Source organism: Mytilus galloprovincialis, chromosome 9 (genome assembly GCF_965363235.1).
Source record: "Mytilus galloprovincialis chromosome 9, xbMytGall1.hap1.1, whole genome shotgun sequence".
Taxonomy (NCBI): domain Eukaryota; kingdom Metazoa; phylum Mollusca; class Bivalvia; order Mytilida; family Mytilidae; genus Mytilus; species Mytilus galloprovincialis.
In genome coordinates, this window is record NC_134846.1 from 31,091,605 (window position 1) to 31,112,119 (window position 20,515).

Sequence of the window (20,515 nt, forward strand, 5' to 3'; positions counted from 1 at the left end):
GGTCATGTTTTGACATATGTGTATAAGTTCGAGATAAAAAATTAAGTTTGAATGCTTTTGTTAACCTTGGGACCGTAAATTTAGTTCGACTCAACCGAAATTTCGACTCATCCAATTTCGACTCATCAGGAGTTGAATTATATACTTTTGTATGGAATAAAGTTCGGGACCACGTGAAAACTTCGACTCATCCGAAATTTCGAGACAACCGAGTTCGAGACAACGAGAGTTAACTGTATATGCATAATCGATAAAAGGTTTTACATTTCATATAAATGTTTTTCAAACATTCATGTTAGACATAACACATGTTGATGTTCTTTTTATTTGAATTACATAAAATTGTTTGCACATGCGTAATTCATCCCTAGGTTAAGGTTAAATTGAAGTTGGCATGAATACGGATTCAAATTAATCAAATAATTGACTTGCAATCCAACTATACATTAGCAATGTCAACGTTTTGTTTTCATAATTGAACCCAACTGACTCCTAATACCGAAACCTTATTTCATTATTCCGCTGATATAAATGATTGAAGCAAACAAAATCTTAATAAATCTTCAAAATAGAAATTAATGCCCATATCGTTTATCTAAATTGCCCTGTTATTGATATGTTATAGCTTATTATTCAATAAATTGTCGAAATCAATAAAGTGTCTATAGTATTCTAACCTGACATGCATCATGGGCAGGTCCTCCACTAGCACATATCATATTATCTGTCAGTTTGTATGATGACTTCACTGGAGAGTTTTCTATTGCATTGTTACAGGAATCCCAATTTTCAATGTTCAAAGTAACTTCCTTTAATGCTCTTTCATAGTCAGTTGCTGAAAATTAACAATTTTGAAATATTGATATAAACACCACATCAGGGCAAACGTTTAAAGAATGAAAAATATGGTTTATCGTTGTTAAGATTTTGAAACATAATATGTATCTGAAAATGTTATGTTTTTTTAACTTTACAGCAAAAATTCTCATATATTTTACGAATATCATCAATTTCACCTTGAAAACAGTATAATTAGAGACAATGAAGCGACCAATGACTAATTATATAATCTTAATGGAAACACTATGATTTATTTTCATGCCAATACACTGTCCCTTTTTCATACATCCCGTCATTGTGTTATTGTGCTCTAGTAATGTTTTCTTTTCTTTTATTTCGTGTTTGTTAATAATGTTCATATTCTGAGCTTCACTGATGAGTCTTAAGGAGACGAAACTCGCGACTGGCATATCAAATTAAAAAGCCTGGTACCTTTGATTAAACTATTTATAAACAATGTTGAATGCTGGACCACTAATTTGATCCGACTGTCATATAAGTGAGTGATTGAGCTAGCTATCAAACCAGGTATACTGATAAGAAAAAGCCTGAACCAAGGCAATAATATTTGAACGTTGTTATCCATCCGCTTGATGTGTTCGACCTTTTAATTTTGCCTTTTGCTTAGAGACTGTCCGTTTAGAAATTCCTCCGAGTCCGGTGTTTTTCTTATTTTACTTTTTTCCAGTCCTTTAAAATGTTACTTTTAATCTGAACACCATCACGTCATTAAAAGTATTTACGAGTTTTTATTTGGATTCTTTTGGTTCAACAAATTTTGTTTAAGTCATGTTTTATACAACATTGTGTGTATATAATGCAACATGTCAATAGATGGTATATTCAACAATGGTAGTTTGGAATGATTCTTTCAATAACTTAAAAAAAAAAAAAAAAAAATACCTTACTTCAAGTAAAATTTAAAATTGAAAGTCACTTATCAAATAGAAAAAAAATCATAAGCTCAAACACATTAAACGACAGGAAAATAAATAGACCTTCTCATATAGTTGTTCCCTTTAAAATTAAATATTGTAAGTCATACACGAAGTAAGAAAATGTATGTAATACGTCTTAATTGATTAAAAATATATCGTTATATATAGAGAAAAAAACAAACAGTAACATTGACATGAACTGATGTCATTAAGCTATAATATAACACAACTCAGTTGAAATACTCCCTTTTATGTTGAAAATACTACAGTGAAACCTGGCTAAACCGAATCCTGCTTAAACCGAAAACCTGTATAAACCAAACATTTTCTAAAGCACCGTCATATCAAATTATATGTGTTGTGAACCTGATAAAACCGAACATCGGCCAAAACCGAACAAAATCTTAGGTCCCGAAGAGGTTTGGTTAAAACAGGTTTCCACTGTATTAGCAAAAAATTTACCTGTTTCATCTTTTCTACCCCATCCGACCGCATAACATCTTGTTCCGGCTGGTGTCACATCAGTAGGATCAGGCAGACAGATAGGACGGAGGTAGTCATTAAAATAAACAGGTTCGTCTAATTCTATCAATGCTATATCATTGTCTACTGTGAGAGGGTTGTACTTTGGATGTGGGTAGAGATTTTTAGCTTTTCTGACTTGACGATACGCTGAATATGCATATCGCCTAGTTGCTCCTATCTTCAATGTTATTGTCGATGCATCCTTATTTCTAAATAGCCAAAAAATACGTATTTAGTGAACTGTTATGATAGTCTAAACATTGCACATTGCAAGACCGTTGAAAAGAAATTGAGTATATAGGACTCATTTGTTAAATTGTATTTGTTTGTGAATTCCTTATGTTGTGTTAATTATTCTTTACGATTCTTTCATCATGTCTTTTCGGCGTCTGTTACTTTATATCTTAACAGACTTTTCAGAATTTGTCAAACACCTGATAATATCATAACAATCTTTATGAACAAAATATTTTAAGGAATATGGCGAAAATGAACACATCGTGTAATTGATCTATTATGCAAGTGTCAATATTTTCAATAAGCTACAAGGAAAGCATTATTCCGCAAGACTTCCACACTTATTTCAACATTAACCCAAATTTATTGTTTAAAATAGTAATGTTTAAACAATATAAATATCTTACCCGCCTACACAGTGACCAGCAGTCATGACCCAGCTGTGGCCTATCAAACTTGCTCCACAGTAATAAGCTTCATTTTCACCGCCGTGTAATGAAATCTGGGAAGGCCATGTTCCGGGGTCGACTTCAATGCCATTCACAATTCGTAATTGAGACGGATGTTTTGCCGGTCTGTTACCACATACTAGAATAAAAATGGAAACTCAGACATTAAAAAATACCACACACAGTGGTGTTATAATTCGTTTCTAAGGAACTAGAGACTAAAATAACTATTAATGGGAATCTATATTATAGGACATAAATTATGTCAATACTTTGCTAATTATTAAACGCGATCGATATGTGTTCAAACTTGTTAAACCTGCTTGTCACGACAAACCCATTTTTGTAAATATGAATAAATTATATTTTTAGAAAAATGTTTTATGTACTTTAAAAGGATGGACACAGAACCGAATTTAAGGAAGACAAAAACACAATTATTAATTTGAATTGTCATGTAGAAAAAACAGTATTTTTGTGATTTGGATGCTGTTTCTATGTCGTTTATCTCCAATTTGATTTGATTAAAATTTAAAAAGAAAAATCAATGATCGCACTTTTATACTCATGCTTGCAATTAAGAATGAAGCATAATTTGAAACATGTAAAACTTCCTTTTTCTGTAGTTGAATCAGGGTCGGATCCAGTTATTTTTAGGAAGAGAGATCAAACCCAGGATAAAGGGATGTTGCATTGATCGTCAAAACAATGGTTCCCCTGGATCCTCCACTATATATTTTACCTAATGTTTTCACAATAAGATAATAGTTGGTTTACCTGCATTTTCACAAGACAAATGAACAACTTTTCCACTGGTACAGCTAGCAACACTGTAAGTGAAAAACGTTAAATTTAATAAATATCACAATATATACAATAGAAAGAATAATTAAATTCTTTATTTTTAATTATGGATATTAAACATAACAATCGTATTTTTTTCTTTTTCTTTTTAACAAACTCATAGCCTGCCATCCATAAAAAGTTGAAAAATACAAACAAACTAAATGTTCAATTTATATATATGATGTCTATTTAAAGAATGCATCAAGCTTTCGTGTCCAATTTACAAAAAAAAAACAACATATGTTGAATTTGTAAATTTTACAATTCTTAAGTTAATATGTAATTACCATAACTTCAATTGGTATTTAGACTAAGCAATACCTACATAACTACTTACAAATAAGAATGTGTCCCAAGTACACCAATGCCCAATCTGCACTATCATTTTTTACGTTCAGGGGACCGTTAAAATGGGATAAAATCTCTAATTTGGCATTAAAATTAGAAGGGTCATAGCATAGGGAATCTATTTATTGAGTTTCAAGTTGATGGGATTTCAACTTCATCAAAAAATACCTCGACCAAAAACTTTAACATGACGCGGGACAGATGGACAAACGGACGAACGCACAGACCAGAAACATAATATCCATAAATGGGGCATAAAAAGTATTAACAGTAATAGCGAATTCTAGTGTAAATGAGTGAAGTTCAAAAAACCTGATAAAATAAACCAACAGAACGAAAATTAACTTTTTCAATATTTCCAAACATCATCTAATCACAAAAATATTTTGATTATCTCCCTTTTATATAATATATAATGGTATAAGACATAAATGAAGAACGTTGCATCTCTGTAAACATGGTAAACGTCTGGATTTTTGTTGTGAATATTGAGCAATCGGTGTTGACATGAATATCAATTATATTTCCTGGTACTTTTTATAACTATTTACTTGGTCGATGCCACTGCTGGTGGTCGTTTCGTCCCCGAGAGTATCACCAGTCCAGTAGTCAGCACTTCGGTGTTGACATGAATATCAATTATATGGTCATTTGTATAAATTTCCTGTTACAAAACTTTGAATTTTTCGGAAAAACTAAGGATTTTCTTATCCCAGGAATAGATTACCTTAGACGTATTTGGCATAACCCATAGGAATTTTGGGTCCTCAATGCTCTTCAACCTTATACTTGTTTGGCTTTACAACTATTTTGATCTTAACGTCATTGATTAGTCTTATGTAGACGAAACGCGCGTCCGGTGTGTTTAATTATAATCCTGGTACCTTGGATAACTATTGACATGCTTGTATATGTCAGAATTGCTTGAAATACTAAGGATTTTCTATAAAGTAAAGTAAAATGCCTTATCAGAATTTGTCAAAACCTTTCGGAATGTTGTGTCGTTAATAGTCTCTAACTTCATACTTAATTTTGCCTTTTCAATGCTATGATCCGAGCGTCATTGATAAGTCATTTGTAGACGAAATTGTCGTCTGTCGTACAAAATTTTGATCCTGGTATCTATGATAAGTTTATTTGATGCTGGTATTATACTTACGATTTTTGTAGGTAGGATTGAAGAGCCATAGTGTCAGAACCATTCTTCAGATCTATATGTATAACTGACTTTAGGTTTTGACCTGGATTTGTCGCTTCGAATGATTTGGTATCTCTTAAAAAATAGGTTAATGATACGAATTAATAATAAAAAGTAGCGACCAGAAATAAACTGTTTACAAAAAGGAAAGACAATACAATATCATCGATATTTGGCATCACATATTTTGATCTGAGCGTCACTGATGAGTCTTATGTAGACGAAACGCGCGTCTGGCGTATAAAATTATAATCCTGGTACTTTTGATAACTATATAAACCTTGATCCACACAAACATGTCAAGTATCAACTACGAACAAAGAAGTGATTTCATTAAATATCTATATGTATTAAATATTAACATTTATAAAAAGCTTCTATAGTTACGACGATAAATTGAGGTAATTCTGTAAGGATTTGTTGTAATTTTACTGTCAAATGTTATATATTTATGGATTTCCGATCATTTGGTAACAAGCTTGATTGAGGGAGAAAAAATGGTATAAAAAGTAAAAAGAAAAAAGAAAAAACGCACCCAAAGAAAAATAAAAAACGGAGAATCCTTGCAGATAAATCGAAGTAAAACATGATATAATATGTTGACCGTTTTAAGAATATTATTTCTATGATATGCAATGTTTGTTTCAGTCTCGTTGAAATCTCGTTTGAATTTATAAAACATGCGATACATGTAGAAAAAAGCAATGAATTTAAAAAAAAATGAAACTTGACTTGTAAAAATATTGTGTATTCACAATAAGTCGTTTTTGAGTAAGAAGTTTTTCAAATTCTATTACCAATTAAGTAATTTTTTTTAACCAAAATATTGAGAAAAAGGTTGAGGAGTACAAGAAATGATTTTACCAGAAACATGTACATGTTTGTTGTTCCAAATTTCTTAGATATGTATTTTATATGCATTTTGATCTTAAAACAGAGAAAAATCACAAGTTTTCAAAATTTACAGGATTGTAAATTTGACACGAAAAAGCATCAAAATATGATAACACTTTCTTATATTAACACCTACCTATAGTTTTTTTTCAGTTAAATTCATTCAAATTTTATCTTTATCTTTATTAAAAGTATGAAAGAAAGATTTATTGTGGAAGTGTGATTTTATTCATGATAATAGCCCAAAAATTGGTAAAATTTTATCAAAAAATGGGAAAATCATCAAAATTGGGTACTTTCAAAAAGGATCGTAGCAAAAAAAAGAGTTCACCAACGTATGATTTTTTCTTCACCAATATTTTTTTATTATCCAAAAATCAGGTTTAGAAAAAAAGTTTAATTCTAGAATTTTTGTTTGCTCCTCAGAGGTGTACATCCCTAAAGACTTCCTCGAAATAAATTGATTTAAACAGAAAAACTAGTTTTACTCCACGGTATATTCTAATCAAATCATTGTTTCTTTATGAATCCTTCCTTCATTAGCAAAAATCTGTATAAAGGGTCCTCACATTAACTCTTGTTTATTGAATAATTTGAACACAATTAACTATTGAACAGCAGTATACTACTTTGTGTTTATTTAAGGATGTTTGCTCCTCTATTTTTTAATTTTTTGCCAGATTTTTGGAATCCTCTAGTTTTATCCATGTATTAACATTAAAAAAATTTGCCCACTAACCCCTACTTTTCTTTTTATATTTTTATTACATATAGTTTAAGAAGCCATATTTCACAATCTTTTAAAATCCCTGTTATTTTTCATAGTTTTTTTAAACAAGAAGAGTGCCAATGTTAAATGTAAGAAAAATCAACAGAGAGAATTATTTCCCGCCAAATTTTCAATGGCTTATATCTCGAAAACAAGCACACGGACCCATCATTTTTTTCTGCTATTTTAGTTTCTTTATTTATATACTATCAATTTATAGCAGTCTTTTAAAAAGCTTGTTATTTTTAAACAGAGTAGCGAACCTCCTTAAAAGCGTTCAGGAGCAAATCTTCTTTAATTATTTACATGTACAAATGACTTTTAAAAAACAATCCAAGTTAAACACATATTTTGAATATTTCAAAATAAATGTGATACAATCTTACATATAAAGCAATATTTTGATGTAGCATTTTATTCAACAAATTGAAATGAAACAATTTTAGTTTAAAAATAAAAAAAAAAACAGCATCGAAATAAAAAATAAAATACAACGTTTTGAAATTAATTTGTTTTATGCGATATGTTGGTTGTAAAATGGCAAAGCAAATGAACGTACTTGTAGCCCAGCTGATTACAGACCATATCACTGAATGTTGCATTCCAGTCATCAGAACAAACCTCCTGCCAATGTGAACTAACACCATCTTTAACTAGTAAAATGCCCGAGTTTGTACCATTTCCAAGTCTAACTAAAACCAAATTAAAAACAATCATAGAGAAAATGTTGAATATCGTGATAATTAAACATTTAGCATGCCACATTTAGGACAATATTTGGTGTTAACTATGCTTTATACCCATTGGTGGTCTTCGGATGTTATCTGATCTTTGGTTGAGTTGTTGTCTCTCTGACACATTCCCAATTTTCATTCTCAATTTTATTACAATCATTATGGAAATATCGAATACGCTTTTTACAAAATAATATTACGAAATTTGCACCATTCAAAAATGATACCCGAAGGGTTTCTTTCAACACTTTTTAAGCGGTTGCTATGCATGAAACAGCTACGATACAACGGTATGACACAGCAAACATGGTTTGGTATAGAAAAAGTACGCGAAGCAAAGAATCTTATAAAATTGATAAAAATATTAGTTTAATTTTTGAAACAACGTTGAAAATAAAACAAGTTACTAGCTAAGTTAAACGAAATTCGATATCATATAAAGAATTAAACCTTAAGTTAAATAATAACAGTGAAGGTCAGAATGAAAACAAGTTCAAAGATTTAACTGAACTGTCGTAAGGTGGTGCATAACATTAAAAGGGGATAACTCTGTAAAATTCAGCTAAACGTTTTAATCTGAAATCTGAAATTTTAATATTTTGATCAAAGGGCCAAAGTAAATTTGTTGTTCAGCTTTAATGAAAATCAAACGAGCAAAATTAATTTTAGTTAGATGTTGAGTACCACCTTGGAGCTTCCTTGCACTATCATTAGCAACATTTAAGCTAAATGTACATACTGCATTGTGCTTCGTCGACGTTTTCATAACAATCGCCAACACCGTCGCATACTAAATTGGTACTTATGCACTGTCCGGAAACTGGATGGCATTTTTCTTGTCCTACTGGACATTTGGCTATAAAGAGTATAAAAACATTAGCACACAAAATGCAATGATATCTGTTATTGAAAAAAAATAGGTATGAATTTGTAACTTCAATTAAGATGTATTCTAGTACTTTCAATTTTCGTTTGTCTAATCAAGTCAAAAATGTTGCAAGAAATGTATCTATGAATCGAAATGTATGTCAATATAACACCATGAATTGCTTACTCTATCATTTACAGGGTCAATCAAGAGCAACTTTTGTCGTAAATTCTAATTTGTTATAAATAAAAAGATCATATCAAAATGAACATGTGCGCAAAGTTTCCAATCGATGTAAAACACAACTTCATGGTTAAGAAACTCAACCGAGGTTAGGTGAGGATTGGGATTCCGGTAACATGTTTAACGCCACCATATTCTGTATGTATGTGCCTGTCCATAGCCAAGAGGCATTTAGTTCTCTCGATTGAATTGTTTTACATTTGTCATTTCAGGGACTTTTTTAGCTGACATGTGGTATTGTTCCAGGCCGTACGCTGACCTATAGTTGTTAATTTCTGTGTCATGTAGTCTCTTGTGAATAGTTGTCTCACTGGCAATCACAAACACCTCTTTTTTTATTTATATATCAACCAAAAACGTTATTCTGGTAAGGCATTGTAAGGGAAGTCCGAAAATTTTCCCTCACTTTCCTTGATGAGACATAAGGGAGCTACCATTTGATTTTTATGGGGGGGCTAGGATGAAAAATTTTGTCCTGCATTTTTTTTAGCTGTAATCTCTGTCCTGCCTTTTTATTTTTCACTCTGTTCGGTCCTGCCTTTTTTTTTTAGTTTATCCTGACTTTTTTTACATAAATTGTCATCCTGACTTTTTTTTTTTGCAAGTGTCTCATCCTGCCTTTTATTTTACTCAAAACTCCTGTCCTGCCTATTTTTTTCAAATTTCATCCTAGCCCCCCCATAAAAATCAAATGGTAGCTCCCTAATAATCGTCGACATCAATAGTCGTGATCTTAATTTTCCGTGCTACAATCTCATTTTTCGGGAAATATCATTTTGTATACGAAAAAGTAACAACATCCAGAAATACCTTTTCTTATGACTCATTTGTAGGCTTATTTTTTTTGGTCGTTTTTCCTTATGCACAAAAAATCCTCCAACAAAAAGAACGAATGAAATTTATCTTACTTACTGTTGACAGTCACCACCGATCACGAATTAGTTGACGGATAGTATGTGTGAACTCACTATCGAAACATTTTTTCGCAGCCTAAGAACATTCCCGCCAAGTCGTATGAAGCGTTATTTTTTCCGAGTGTGTTTTTGTCTCATAGTGATATTTTGACTCGTAAGGCGAGGGAAGCATGTATAACAGGAGAGGCTTACTCTTCCTTACTTCCCTGTATTTTATGCGATTTACCAATTGTTTTGTTTATTATCCTGATTTGAATCTTGAAACTATGACATCGGTAAAGCTACTATCGCCTAAGTTTGTCATTTTAAGTATCTCTCTATCTAATTGAAATCTCCGTGAAAATTTGACTAATTTGATTTTTTTTTATGTTTATCCATTTCTCAATTTGAAGTGTTGCACTACGAACAGATTGGGTTTTAAAAAAGGTGGCCATTAATGCCAGACGTATGGTCAATAATGTCATCTAATGAAGAATAAAACCATTATCGTACTTCAAACAAAATGTGGTTTATATCTTGCTTATTTGAAAAAATATAGAAAAAAAAACATTGGTCAGTGAATATGTTTCAAGTTTCAGTCTGTAACGAAGACAATTAATAAAAACAATAAGTTTGCTTGCATGTAAAATAATGTTCAATAAGTATTAATATGGGATTATCAATATATTTTAACAGCGACGAAGCTATAAATTGACCTACCACAGAGTTCTTCGTCTGAATTGTCTTTGCAGTCTTGATAACCATCACAAACCCACGATGACGGAATACACACATCCGTGTCACAGCGTAACTGTTCAGTGGGACATGCTGCAAATTTCAATGACTTATATAAAAGTAGGTAAATGTAATTTATTTATTTCCATATTTGTTGCAAATATATAGAAAGTTATAATGTCATTGTAACAAAATATTTTCTTTTCGGTTTTCTCTCTTTGTTAATCTTATAATCTGCTTACCCTTCCGGAGCACCTGAGATCACCCCAGGTTTTTTGGTGGGGTTCGTGTTGTTTATTCTTTAGTTTTCTATGTTTGTCATGTGTGCTGTTGTTTGTTTGCCTTTTTCGTGTTTAGCCATGGCGTTGTCGGTTTGTTTTAAGATTTATCAGTTTGACTGTCCCTTTGGTATCTTTCGTCCCTCTTTCATAATGAATGTTGTATTATACATACAAAGTATCCGTGTTAATGACCAAAAGAAAAACAAAAACTACTGTTTTGAGTGTTTTATAATTGTTTCAAGCAAAATTTAGTTCAGAGCGGGTATTTTCTCTTAGGTATACTCGATTACATAAAAAAGGAAGCAACTCGATAAATACAATTAAAGTAGAATACAAAATTACGAATACTAGTAGCAAACCAGAAAAAAATATTAAGGGTAGAAGAAAATTTTATCATAGACTGGAAAGCCAAGCAATGCTACAATTGAACGTGTAAATCAATTTACAAACAATAATGTGTCCCCAATACGCGGATGCCCCAACCACACTATCATTTTCTATGTTTAATGGACCGTGGACCGTGAAAATGGGGGAAAATCTCTAATTTGGCATTAAAGTTAGAAAGATCATAGCATAGGGAACATGTGACAGACGGACGAACGAACCAACGAATGCACAGACAAGAAAACATAATGCCCATACATGGGACATAAAAAAAGATAAGCACCACATCTTTAGTTTCACAGCTATAACATACAGTTCACAAACGTATGAAACGACAACTTATAAGGGATAATCTGTATACCTGCTGTAGATCGTCACGACCTTGAATTCATTAATTTTTTTTTAATTTTTTTTTACTCCTGTTGATATTCATTTTGAATAATAAAAATTATTTCTAGTTCGTAAATATCGTAAAGAAACAAAATGTTCTTCCCCATGTTAATGTTGAAAACAATGTGATCTAGCATAGGCGGTTTGTTTTCCTCCGAAAATACACGTTTGTGCTTCAAAACGACAAAATGAGATGCTTTTATATATATATGTATATATATATTAAGATATCAAATTGAGTATTTACCTCCAATCTTTCTAGGTTCGTGTGCTTCGGCATACCCAATACAAATAGATGTATCATTTACGTCTGGTAGGGCGTCACAGTCAAGATTTTCTGGCCATATCATGCTGAATATGTTCATAAATACTTCACATCCAGCCTTCGTGGCTGTGAGAATTCAAAATAAACGAGAAGAACTATTAATTGAACTTGTATAAACTTTTATATACATTTTTCCTATAAGAAATAAATGGTAACTCAAAATTCTTTTTAGATACTGTGGAATGTTGTATTAAGATGTTAAAATCTTTTAAAAAAAACCTGTCAATTGTAATGTTATCCTTTTTTAGCTTCTTAAAACGTTATTGAATGTTTAAACTGACAGTTGTCAGTACATTATTTCAAAGCGGTTCACCAGTGGCACAACATATTATTTTGATCTCGGGAAAGAGTTTAGAAAATTGTCCCATTTATGCACGTTTCTCTTTCAATTGGACGTGATTTCATGTACATTGTATTTCAATGAACCATAACTTTACCTTATTAAACACATATTTGTGTATTAGTTTACAAAGTATATGAGTTGTTGAACAGGCTAAGGATGTCTCACTGAAAATTATTTCATATTTCCAGTATTTTTAGTCTGCATACTGTATTTATTAATACTATTCCCGTTCGCTGCTCAGTTTCAAAATAAATAGCTTTTCATAAAACTAGTATATAATAGGGGATTAATTAAGGAATAAAAAAAGCAAAAACATATATAGAGGTCACAGTGCGCTTGTTTTCGAGATATTAGCCATTGAAATTTTGGCGGGAAATATTCTCTATTGACTTTTCATAGCTTTATCATTCACAAGTTAAAGTTTGCAAAAACTATTAAAAAATAAATAAGATTTTATAATACTTGACAAATTGCTTGGTATTATACATTCACAAGATTTTAAAAGAGAATAAACAGCTGCGCCATGAGCGCATGATACGCCCGACGTCTTGTGTGGAAGTTTTATGCATTAATCATAAATAGTTTATGGGAAAGTTTAAAGCAATAACCATATATTGTTTTTGAGACAAGGTGGGACATGTGAAACTCCCCACCCTATTTTTTTTTAAAATAAAATTTCAAATCAAACCAAAAAGTATACAGATCTTTAGATTAATATAACAAAGACCTGTGTAAAGTTTTAAGCAATAATCATAAATTGTTTTTGAGATACGGCACGACATGTAAAAAAACCCTCCCCCTTTTTTACAAAATACTCAATAACTCAAAAATGAAATTTTGAATCATCACCAAAAAGTATACAGATATTAAGATTAATATAACTAAGAAGTGTTTAAAGTTTTAATCCATAATCATGAATCGTTTTTGAGATACGGGGCGACATGTGAAAAAAACACACCCCTGTTTTAGTTACAAAGTGCTGTAACTCAAAAAGTTTAAATCTTATTTTCACCAAAAAGTATACAGATCATTTGACCATCATAAGAAACAACTATATTAAGTTTCATGAAATTTGGATAAGCCATTCTCAAGTTACGGTGCGACATATTTACGCCGGACAGACAGACGGACGGACACCGGACATTTGTATACCATAATACGTCCCGTCAAAATTTTGACATGCGTATAAAAATGGTGGTCAATGGGCAAAATTGTTTAATGCATTCAAATGGATAAAACCAGAGGATTCCGAAAATATGACAAAAAAAATCAAAACATGACAAGCAAGCATCCTTAATATATACTAAAGTCAAAGACAGATACCTTTACATAGACTTTTACACGGTGGTATGGTGTGCTGACCTACAACTTCTATACCTGTGCATTTCGGGACAAATGCTGAACAGGCAAATAAGGAAGCATGTTTATAACATCTTGTGGCGTCATCGACTACGGTTAACAGATTCACATAATGAGCTGCTTCTCCTTCAGAAATTTCTCCAGCATAATTAGGAAAAGCTGTAGTTTTATAACCCATACTCCAACATCTTGCAAAGCTTTCATTCTTATATTCAAAACAATGGGCAGCTAAAAAATTAAATCATAAAATCTAATTAGAAATTATTCGATGAACGTGACGATCCGTTCCTAGAAGTTGTTGTTAAAGGGTGGATATTAGTTAGATAAACACAAACTACTATAAAGACTTTTTGCTCTGATAAGTGCTATCAAATAATCTCAAAAGTTAGGATGAAATATATGAATTAATTATAGAAAAAAAACATGAGCCATTGGCATCAAACTATCCTTATTTTATTTGAAATCAAGCATCATCGTTTTGACAAGGGGTAAGTAAAAAATATCATACATGTCGGTTTGTTGTCATTTTTAGATCATTGTCAATATATCTAGATTTATACTGCGCTCGTTCTATTTGAGCAGTCAAAATGCGTTGACTGTATATTTCTATGTCATATACAGTCACTGACCCGATATCACTTTTCCTCATGAATATTCAAATAGAAATTGCCGAAATGATATTGAATTATTCATACGACCTCTTCAACCTGTTCTTATTTCACATGCATACAACGATTCGTGGAACGACTCAACATTGTTTCCCTTGCAATTATTGGAAAACATATTAAATTTGTTAATATTTTATGATTGCAACCTATAAATTAGTATGTTATATGCTTATGGTTGATATTTAAGGATTAAGTCCATACTCAAACGATTTCGTTCACCATCGAGTGTTGGTTTTAACAGATAAATGTAAATTTCATTGTGTTGTATATTTCTCCACAAGTATGCTGTGAGGCCTTTTTAAAGGGTATTTCCCCCAATATTTAAATTAAATAAATAAACTTAACGCATTAAACAACAATTGAAAATGTTTTTTTTAGATTGCAGTATAAAGACAATAATAGTATATTGACTTGACATATCACCGATATAAGGATTCGGCCCGAAACGGGGAAATAGCTCAGCACAGCTCGGCACAGCCTCGCATTTCATCGTTTCTAACCCTTTCTGTGACCTTTTTATAATTTTTCTAAAAAGCATGATATAAACTACATTTTGGCAAATTATTGAAACAATCTATGGATTATAATTTAGACATCCCATCTACCTTAAATATTATTTTTATTTTATAAAGTGCGTCAAAAGAGTTTTGACACTTTATAGAATCATCCTTGTGGTTTAATGAATAACCTTACTATATATAAACGATATATATCTTTTACATAAATACCATCTTAAACTATTTCAATAAAAACGAGAATGTGTCCAGAGTATCACTATCATTTTATATGTTAAATGAACCGTCAAAATGGAGGAAAATCTCTAATTTGACATTGAAATTAAAAAGATCATATCATACGGAACATGTGTACTTAGTTTCAACTTTATTGAACTTCATCAAAAACTACCTCGACCTAAACTTTTAACCTGAAGCGGGATAAACGAACGGACGAACTAACAGGCGAATAGACGCACAGACCAGAAAACATAATGCCCATCAATGGGGCATAAAAATGTTTGGAATCATTATGTTATTATGTAATATACTTACGTTTATAAGGATTAACTGCACAGACTGAGGGATCATTTGAATCTGGTAGCGTATCACAGTCAACTGAGAATGTTTGATTTACACAACCATCTTTTACATCTATAAAATAATCACCAGTACCTACTTTTAGAGTTGTATGATTTATATCATGAATATCACGACGATTGAATTCTTTACGGAAATGTATACGATAGTCCTTTACGATGAACAATTAACATTTGATTTGTTTGTCTCATTCTGTGTGAAGTTTAGGTGGTTCTGTCTGATACATAAAGAATGAGGTACGATAAGAGCCATCAATTGGCTCCTTTAACTGTACACGTGTTCATTCCTTTTAAAGTTATATGTTTTTTTTTCGCGAAGTCAATAGGATGATTTAATCTCTAGACACGATAGTGTATACATTCTAGTTTTGGCTGTCACTATTCTACAAATCTTTAACAAAACGAAAGTTTGACCCAAAGCCTCAGCCAAAAATATTATCAATGCTAAGTTCATTTCTTTGATTAAGAAATAGTCTAACAAGATATCGCTTTGGGTAAAAGTTTGCCTATAGCTAAATACAAATGAGAGGCTTTGAAAACGAGGCGAGTTCGGCAGTTTTTAGAGTTGAGCGTTTAAGACCGGAATGTTGAAACATTGCATTAGAAATTTTTAATGAGTCCAATTACAATAATAGACCTACGTATATCTGACAGCTGCCTAATGTCATGCAACAATATTTTGGTTTGAAAAGATGTATTATAATTTACAAAAAGATGTATTATAATTTTTAAAAAGATGTATTATATTTTTTAAAAAAGATGTATTATATTTTTTAAAAAGATGTATTATAATTTTTAAAAAGATGTATTATAATTTTTGAAAATCATATATTTAAATTATTTTAAAAAGTAAAGGGACAAAATGTACCCTTATCATACCTTCTTCTTTATTTAACTTCACTTTTATCATGTTTATAAAAATGTCGTAATAATACATTGGACATTTTCAATTTAGTTAACGGAAAACAGATCCCGTGTTTTATATATAAAGATTTATATGTTTACTTATCTTAAATATTTATCAAAATTAGATACTTTAACTCTCTAATTCTGAGTTTGAAAATATCAAGTTGATAGATATCGGTATCAACTAGAATGTATGGTATCTACTAAATCTAATATGTATGCATAGATAAATCAATTACATTTTATTGTTTACATCTAGATTCGAATATTCCTAATGATTTCATGAACGTATTCCATAGAAGATAGCTACAAACAGAATGTATCTCGGAAATTTACAAACCTATCAGATCAAATAACAATCAGAAGATCACAAAGCACCCAAAGATCAATACAATAATGCTATATTTGACGTTTGATATCTCAATAGAACTACAAAATAGCCATAGAGAACTCATCAGACCCGTCTGATTTTAGTACTAATGGTTGTTATCTAGACAGGGTGAAAGTCAATATCAGGTTCTACACTTAATTTACCATAGGACATAAAAAGACAATTACATTTCGACACAAACATGACAAATGCGAAGTGAAAGTTCGCAATTCTTATGTCAGAAGATTTATATTACATCGCCTTCTATTGTGAGGTACATAAAAGTTTTCAGAACTTTCCCAAAACATGATTACACGCTTTGAAAAAGGTTAAAATATTAAAAACGAAAGTGATGACAAAGATGTCAGTAAAAGAAAAGTTCAGAATACGTAAACTAGACAGTTAAATTCATCTAACATTATCATTTAACAAGAAAAGACACTCAAGAATAAACAAATGATCTCCAACAATAGACATTTAGTTGAGTACTATAGCATAATGTCGAAGTTCAAATAAATTGAATGAATAAAAATGTCAATGATTTCAACGGAGACTTCAAACGTTCGGATATCAAACGTGCAATAACGAACAAACCCATGATATAAACTTACTGACCACGTAAAAACAAAACATTTATAAAAGACACTTCGCTGTTGACATGAATATCAATAATGTGGTCATTTGTATGGATTTCCTGTTAACAAAACTGAATTTTTCGAAAAACTAAGGATTTTCTTATCCCAGGCATAGATTACCTTAGCCGTATTTGGCACAACTTTTTGGAATTTTGGATCCTCAATGCTCTTCAACTTTGTACTTGTTTGGCTTCATAAATATTTTGATATGAGCGTCACTGATGAGTCTTATGTAGACAAAACGCGCGTCTGGCGTACTAAATTAAATTCCTGGTACCTTTGATAACTATCAAAACTGAACATTCAAAACCGAACTGACAGCGATTTCGCAATAAGATAAAAAAAAAAGTTCGAAACCAAACAATATCAAGATATGTCGATTTTGTATGACTGCCAATGAGACAACTTTCTTCAAGTTATAATGCTTGGTTGTAAGCAATTATAGGTCACCATATCGCCTTCAACAATGATAGACTAACGTCTATAAAACATACCGAACAAATAGAGACCTATCAACCATAATGATAATATGATTGCTTGCCCTACTTTTGAATCTTTTTGGATTATAGCTTATCAACATTTTCTTCAGCCTATGATTCAAATATTTTGGCTGCAGGCATCACTGAAAAGAATTAGTGTGTGGTATTTTTAACCAACATTTTTTTTATAAATATTGAAAGAGGATATTCACTATCTGCTAACTTACCTTCACAAAACTGACGACATGGTGGAATTCGTCGTCCATTTCGACACTCAGGTGACAATAAAGCACAAAAGAATGAGTTTGCAAATGCATAGCATTGGTTATTTAAGAAATCATTAAATTGTTCTAAATTATCCGTAAGTTCTTTTTGATTTTTATGTCCAGCAAAGTTCGGGAAAGACGTATATTTATAATCAGTTTTGTTGATACACTGCTGTAACGTTATAGACTGGCATAAACCTGAAAATAAAATAAAACTTTAAATTGTCTAACATAGATATAAGAAAGATGTGTTATGAGTGCATATGAGCCAGCTCTCCATCTAAAACACTTTTAGTAAAAGTTAAACCGTTATAGGTCAAAGTACGGCCTCCAATACGCACAGAGCTCATGCTACACAGCAAGTTATCAAGGCCTCAAATTGACAAGTGTAAAACAATTCAAACAGGAACGTCAACGGTCAAAACTATATATAAACGAGTTATGAGAAACCCTTATAAACAACTTCAACAAACGACAACCGCTGAACAACAGGTACCTGACTTAAGATTGGTACAGACAAATTCACCGAGTTTAAATGCCAACCTGCACCCTTACATGTAATAGAAGCAAAACATTACAACACTACAAACATAGTCTGTTTCAATCTCATTAACATCAGCAATCATTTTTAAAGCGTTGACACTAGTTTAATTTTGTTAACACCAGCATCAGGCTTACCCACTACGGACTAGATTTTTTCTAGCAATATATACGTCCATTGATATATATCTACCGAGTTTAAATGCCAACCTGCACCCTAACATGTAACAGAAGCAAAACATTACAACACTACAAACATAGTCTGTTTCAATCTCATTAACATCAGCAATCATTTTTAAAGCGTTGACACTAGTTTAATTTTGTTAACACCAGCATCAGGCTTACACACTACGGACTAGATTGTATCTAGCAATATATACGTCCATTGATATATATTTATGTATGTTTGGTTTTATTATATGATACAACTGTGGTTCTGACGATCTGTTCGACTTGTTGGTTTGCATTTCCCTTTTTAACTTCATTGAGAATAAACAAAACTAGAAAGTTGTATTATATGGTTACTTACCAGGTGAAACTGTCGTATGTATTGGCGGAGGCCCTGTAATAAATATTCATATATACTTTATTTCTCATTTGAAGTTATATCTAATGCTTTTCAGAACTGAATCTATTAATATTCAGAACTAGAAGGGCCAAAAGGCCTTAGTTATACCCTTAACATTACCTTTTGTTATATCCTATGCGAAAACCTTAACTTATAATCTTAGCTTTGCAAAATTCGACAAACCAGATACATTTTCTGTTTGCAAGGGAAAAGGACCGTTTTCAAGCAGGCATTGAATCAAAAGACACTCAATGGTATATTTATATGATATTTTTTTTAATTTTGTTTGCTTTAAATTTATACTTCCTAGAAATAGATTTCCCCTCTTTTTTCGTTTATGTTTATTATTTATTATGTTCATTGTATCCCTATTCTTTAAATGATGTATATGACACAAAAAATATTTGATATCATTATAAATATTTTGATATGAGCGTCACTGATGAGTCTTATGTAGACGAAACGCGCGTCTGGCGTACAAAATTATAATCCTGGTACCTTTGATAACTATTTACACCACTGGGTCGATGCCACTGCTGGTGGACTTTTCGTCCCGGAGGGTATCACCAGCCCAGTAGTCAACACTTCGGTGTTGACATGTATATCAATAATGTGGTCATTTTATAAATTTCCTGTTTCCCACACTTTGAATTTTTGAAAAAACTAAGGATTTTCTTATCCCAGGTATAGATTACCTTAGCCGTATTTGGCACAACATTTTGGAATTTTGGATCCTCAATGCTCTTCAACTTTGTCCTTGTTTGACTTTATAAATATTTTAATATGAGCGTCACTGATGAGTCTTATGTAGACGAAACGCGCGTCTGGCGTACAAAATTATAATCCTGGTACCTTTGATAACTATTTACACCACTGGGTCGATGCCACTGCTGGTGGACGTTTCGTCCCCGAGGGTATCACCAGCCCAGTAGTCAACACTTCGGTGTTGACATGTATATCAATAATGCGGTCATTTTATAAATTTCCTGTTTCCCAAACTTTAAATTTTTGAAAAAACTAAGGATTTTCTTATCCCAGGCCTAGATTACCTTAGCCGTATTTGGCACAACTTTTTGGAATTTTGGATCCTCAATGCTCTTCAACTTTGTCCTTGTTTGGCTTTATAAATATTTTGATATGAGCGTCACTGATGAGTCTTATGTAGACGAAACGCGCGTCTGGCGTACAAAATTATAATCCTGGTACCTTTGATAACTATTTACACCACTGGGTCGATGCCACTGCTGGTGGACGTTTCGTCCCCGAGGGTATCACCAGCCCAGTAGTCAACACTTCGGTGTTGACATGTATATCAATAATGTGGTCATTTTATAAATTTCCTGTTTCCCAAACTTTGAATTTTTGAAAATACTAAGGATTTTTTTATCCCA

General features: G+C 31.8%; 1 protein-coding gene across 4 annotated transcripts in view; it reads right to left on the reverse strand.

Moving 5' to 3' along the window:
- Window positions 1-20,515, reverse strand: part of LOC143044798 (atrial natriuretic peptide-converting enzyme-like) — a 110,963-nt gene that overhangs the window by 1,445 nt on the left and 89,003 nt on the right. For all 4 annotated transcript variants that reach the window (XM_076216963.1, XM_076216962.1, XM_076216961.1 and 1 more), the window contains 13 exons: window positions 19,086-19,118; window positions 17,978-18,214; window positions 15,317-15,415; window positions 13,564-13,827; window positions 11,820-11,963; window positions 10,503-10,610; window positions 8,518-8,634; window positions 7,604-7,736; window positions 5,343-5,456; window positions 3,767-3,819; window positions 2,948-3,128; window positions 2,241-2,512; window positions 678-835 (listed from right to left, as the gene is read on the reverse strand). In XM_076216963.1, the coding sequence (XP_076073078.1) occupies window positions 678-835; window positions 2,241-2,512; window positions 2,948-3,128; window positions 3,767-3,819; window positions 5,343-5,456; window positions 7,604-7,736; window positions 8,518-8,634; window positions 10,503-10,610; window positions 11,820-11,963; window positions 13,564-13,827; window positions 15,317-15,415; window positions 17,978-18,214; window positions 19,086-19,118 (1,913 nt within the window). The remainder of the gene's footprint in view (window positions 1-677; window positions 836-2,240; window positions 2,513-2,947; window positions 3,129-3,766; window positions 3,820-5,342; window positions 5,457-7,603; window positions 7,737-8,517; window positions 8,635-10,502; window positions 10,611-11,819; window positions 11,964-13,563; window positions 13,828-15,316; window positions 15,416-17,977; window positions 18,215-19,085; window positions 19,119-20,515) is intronic.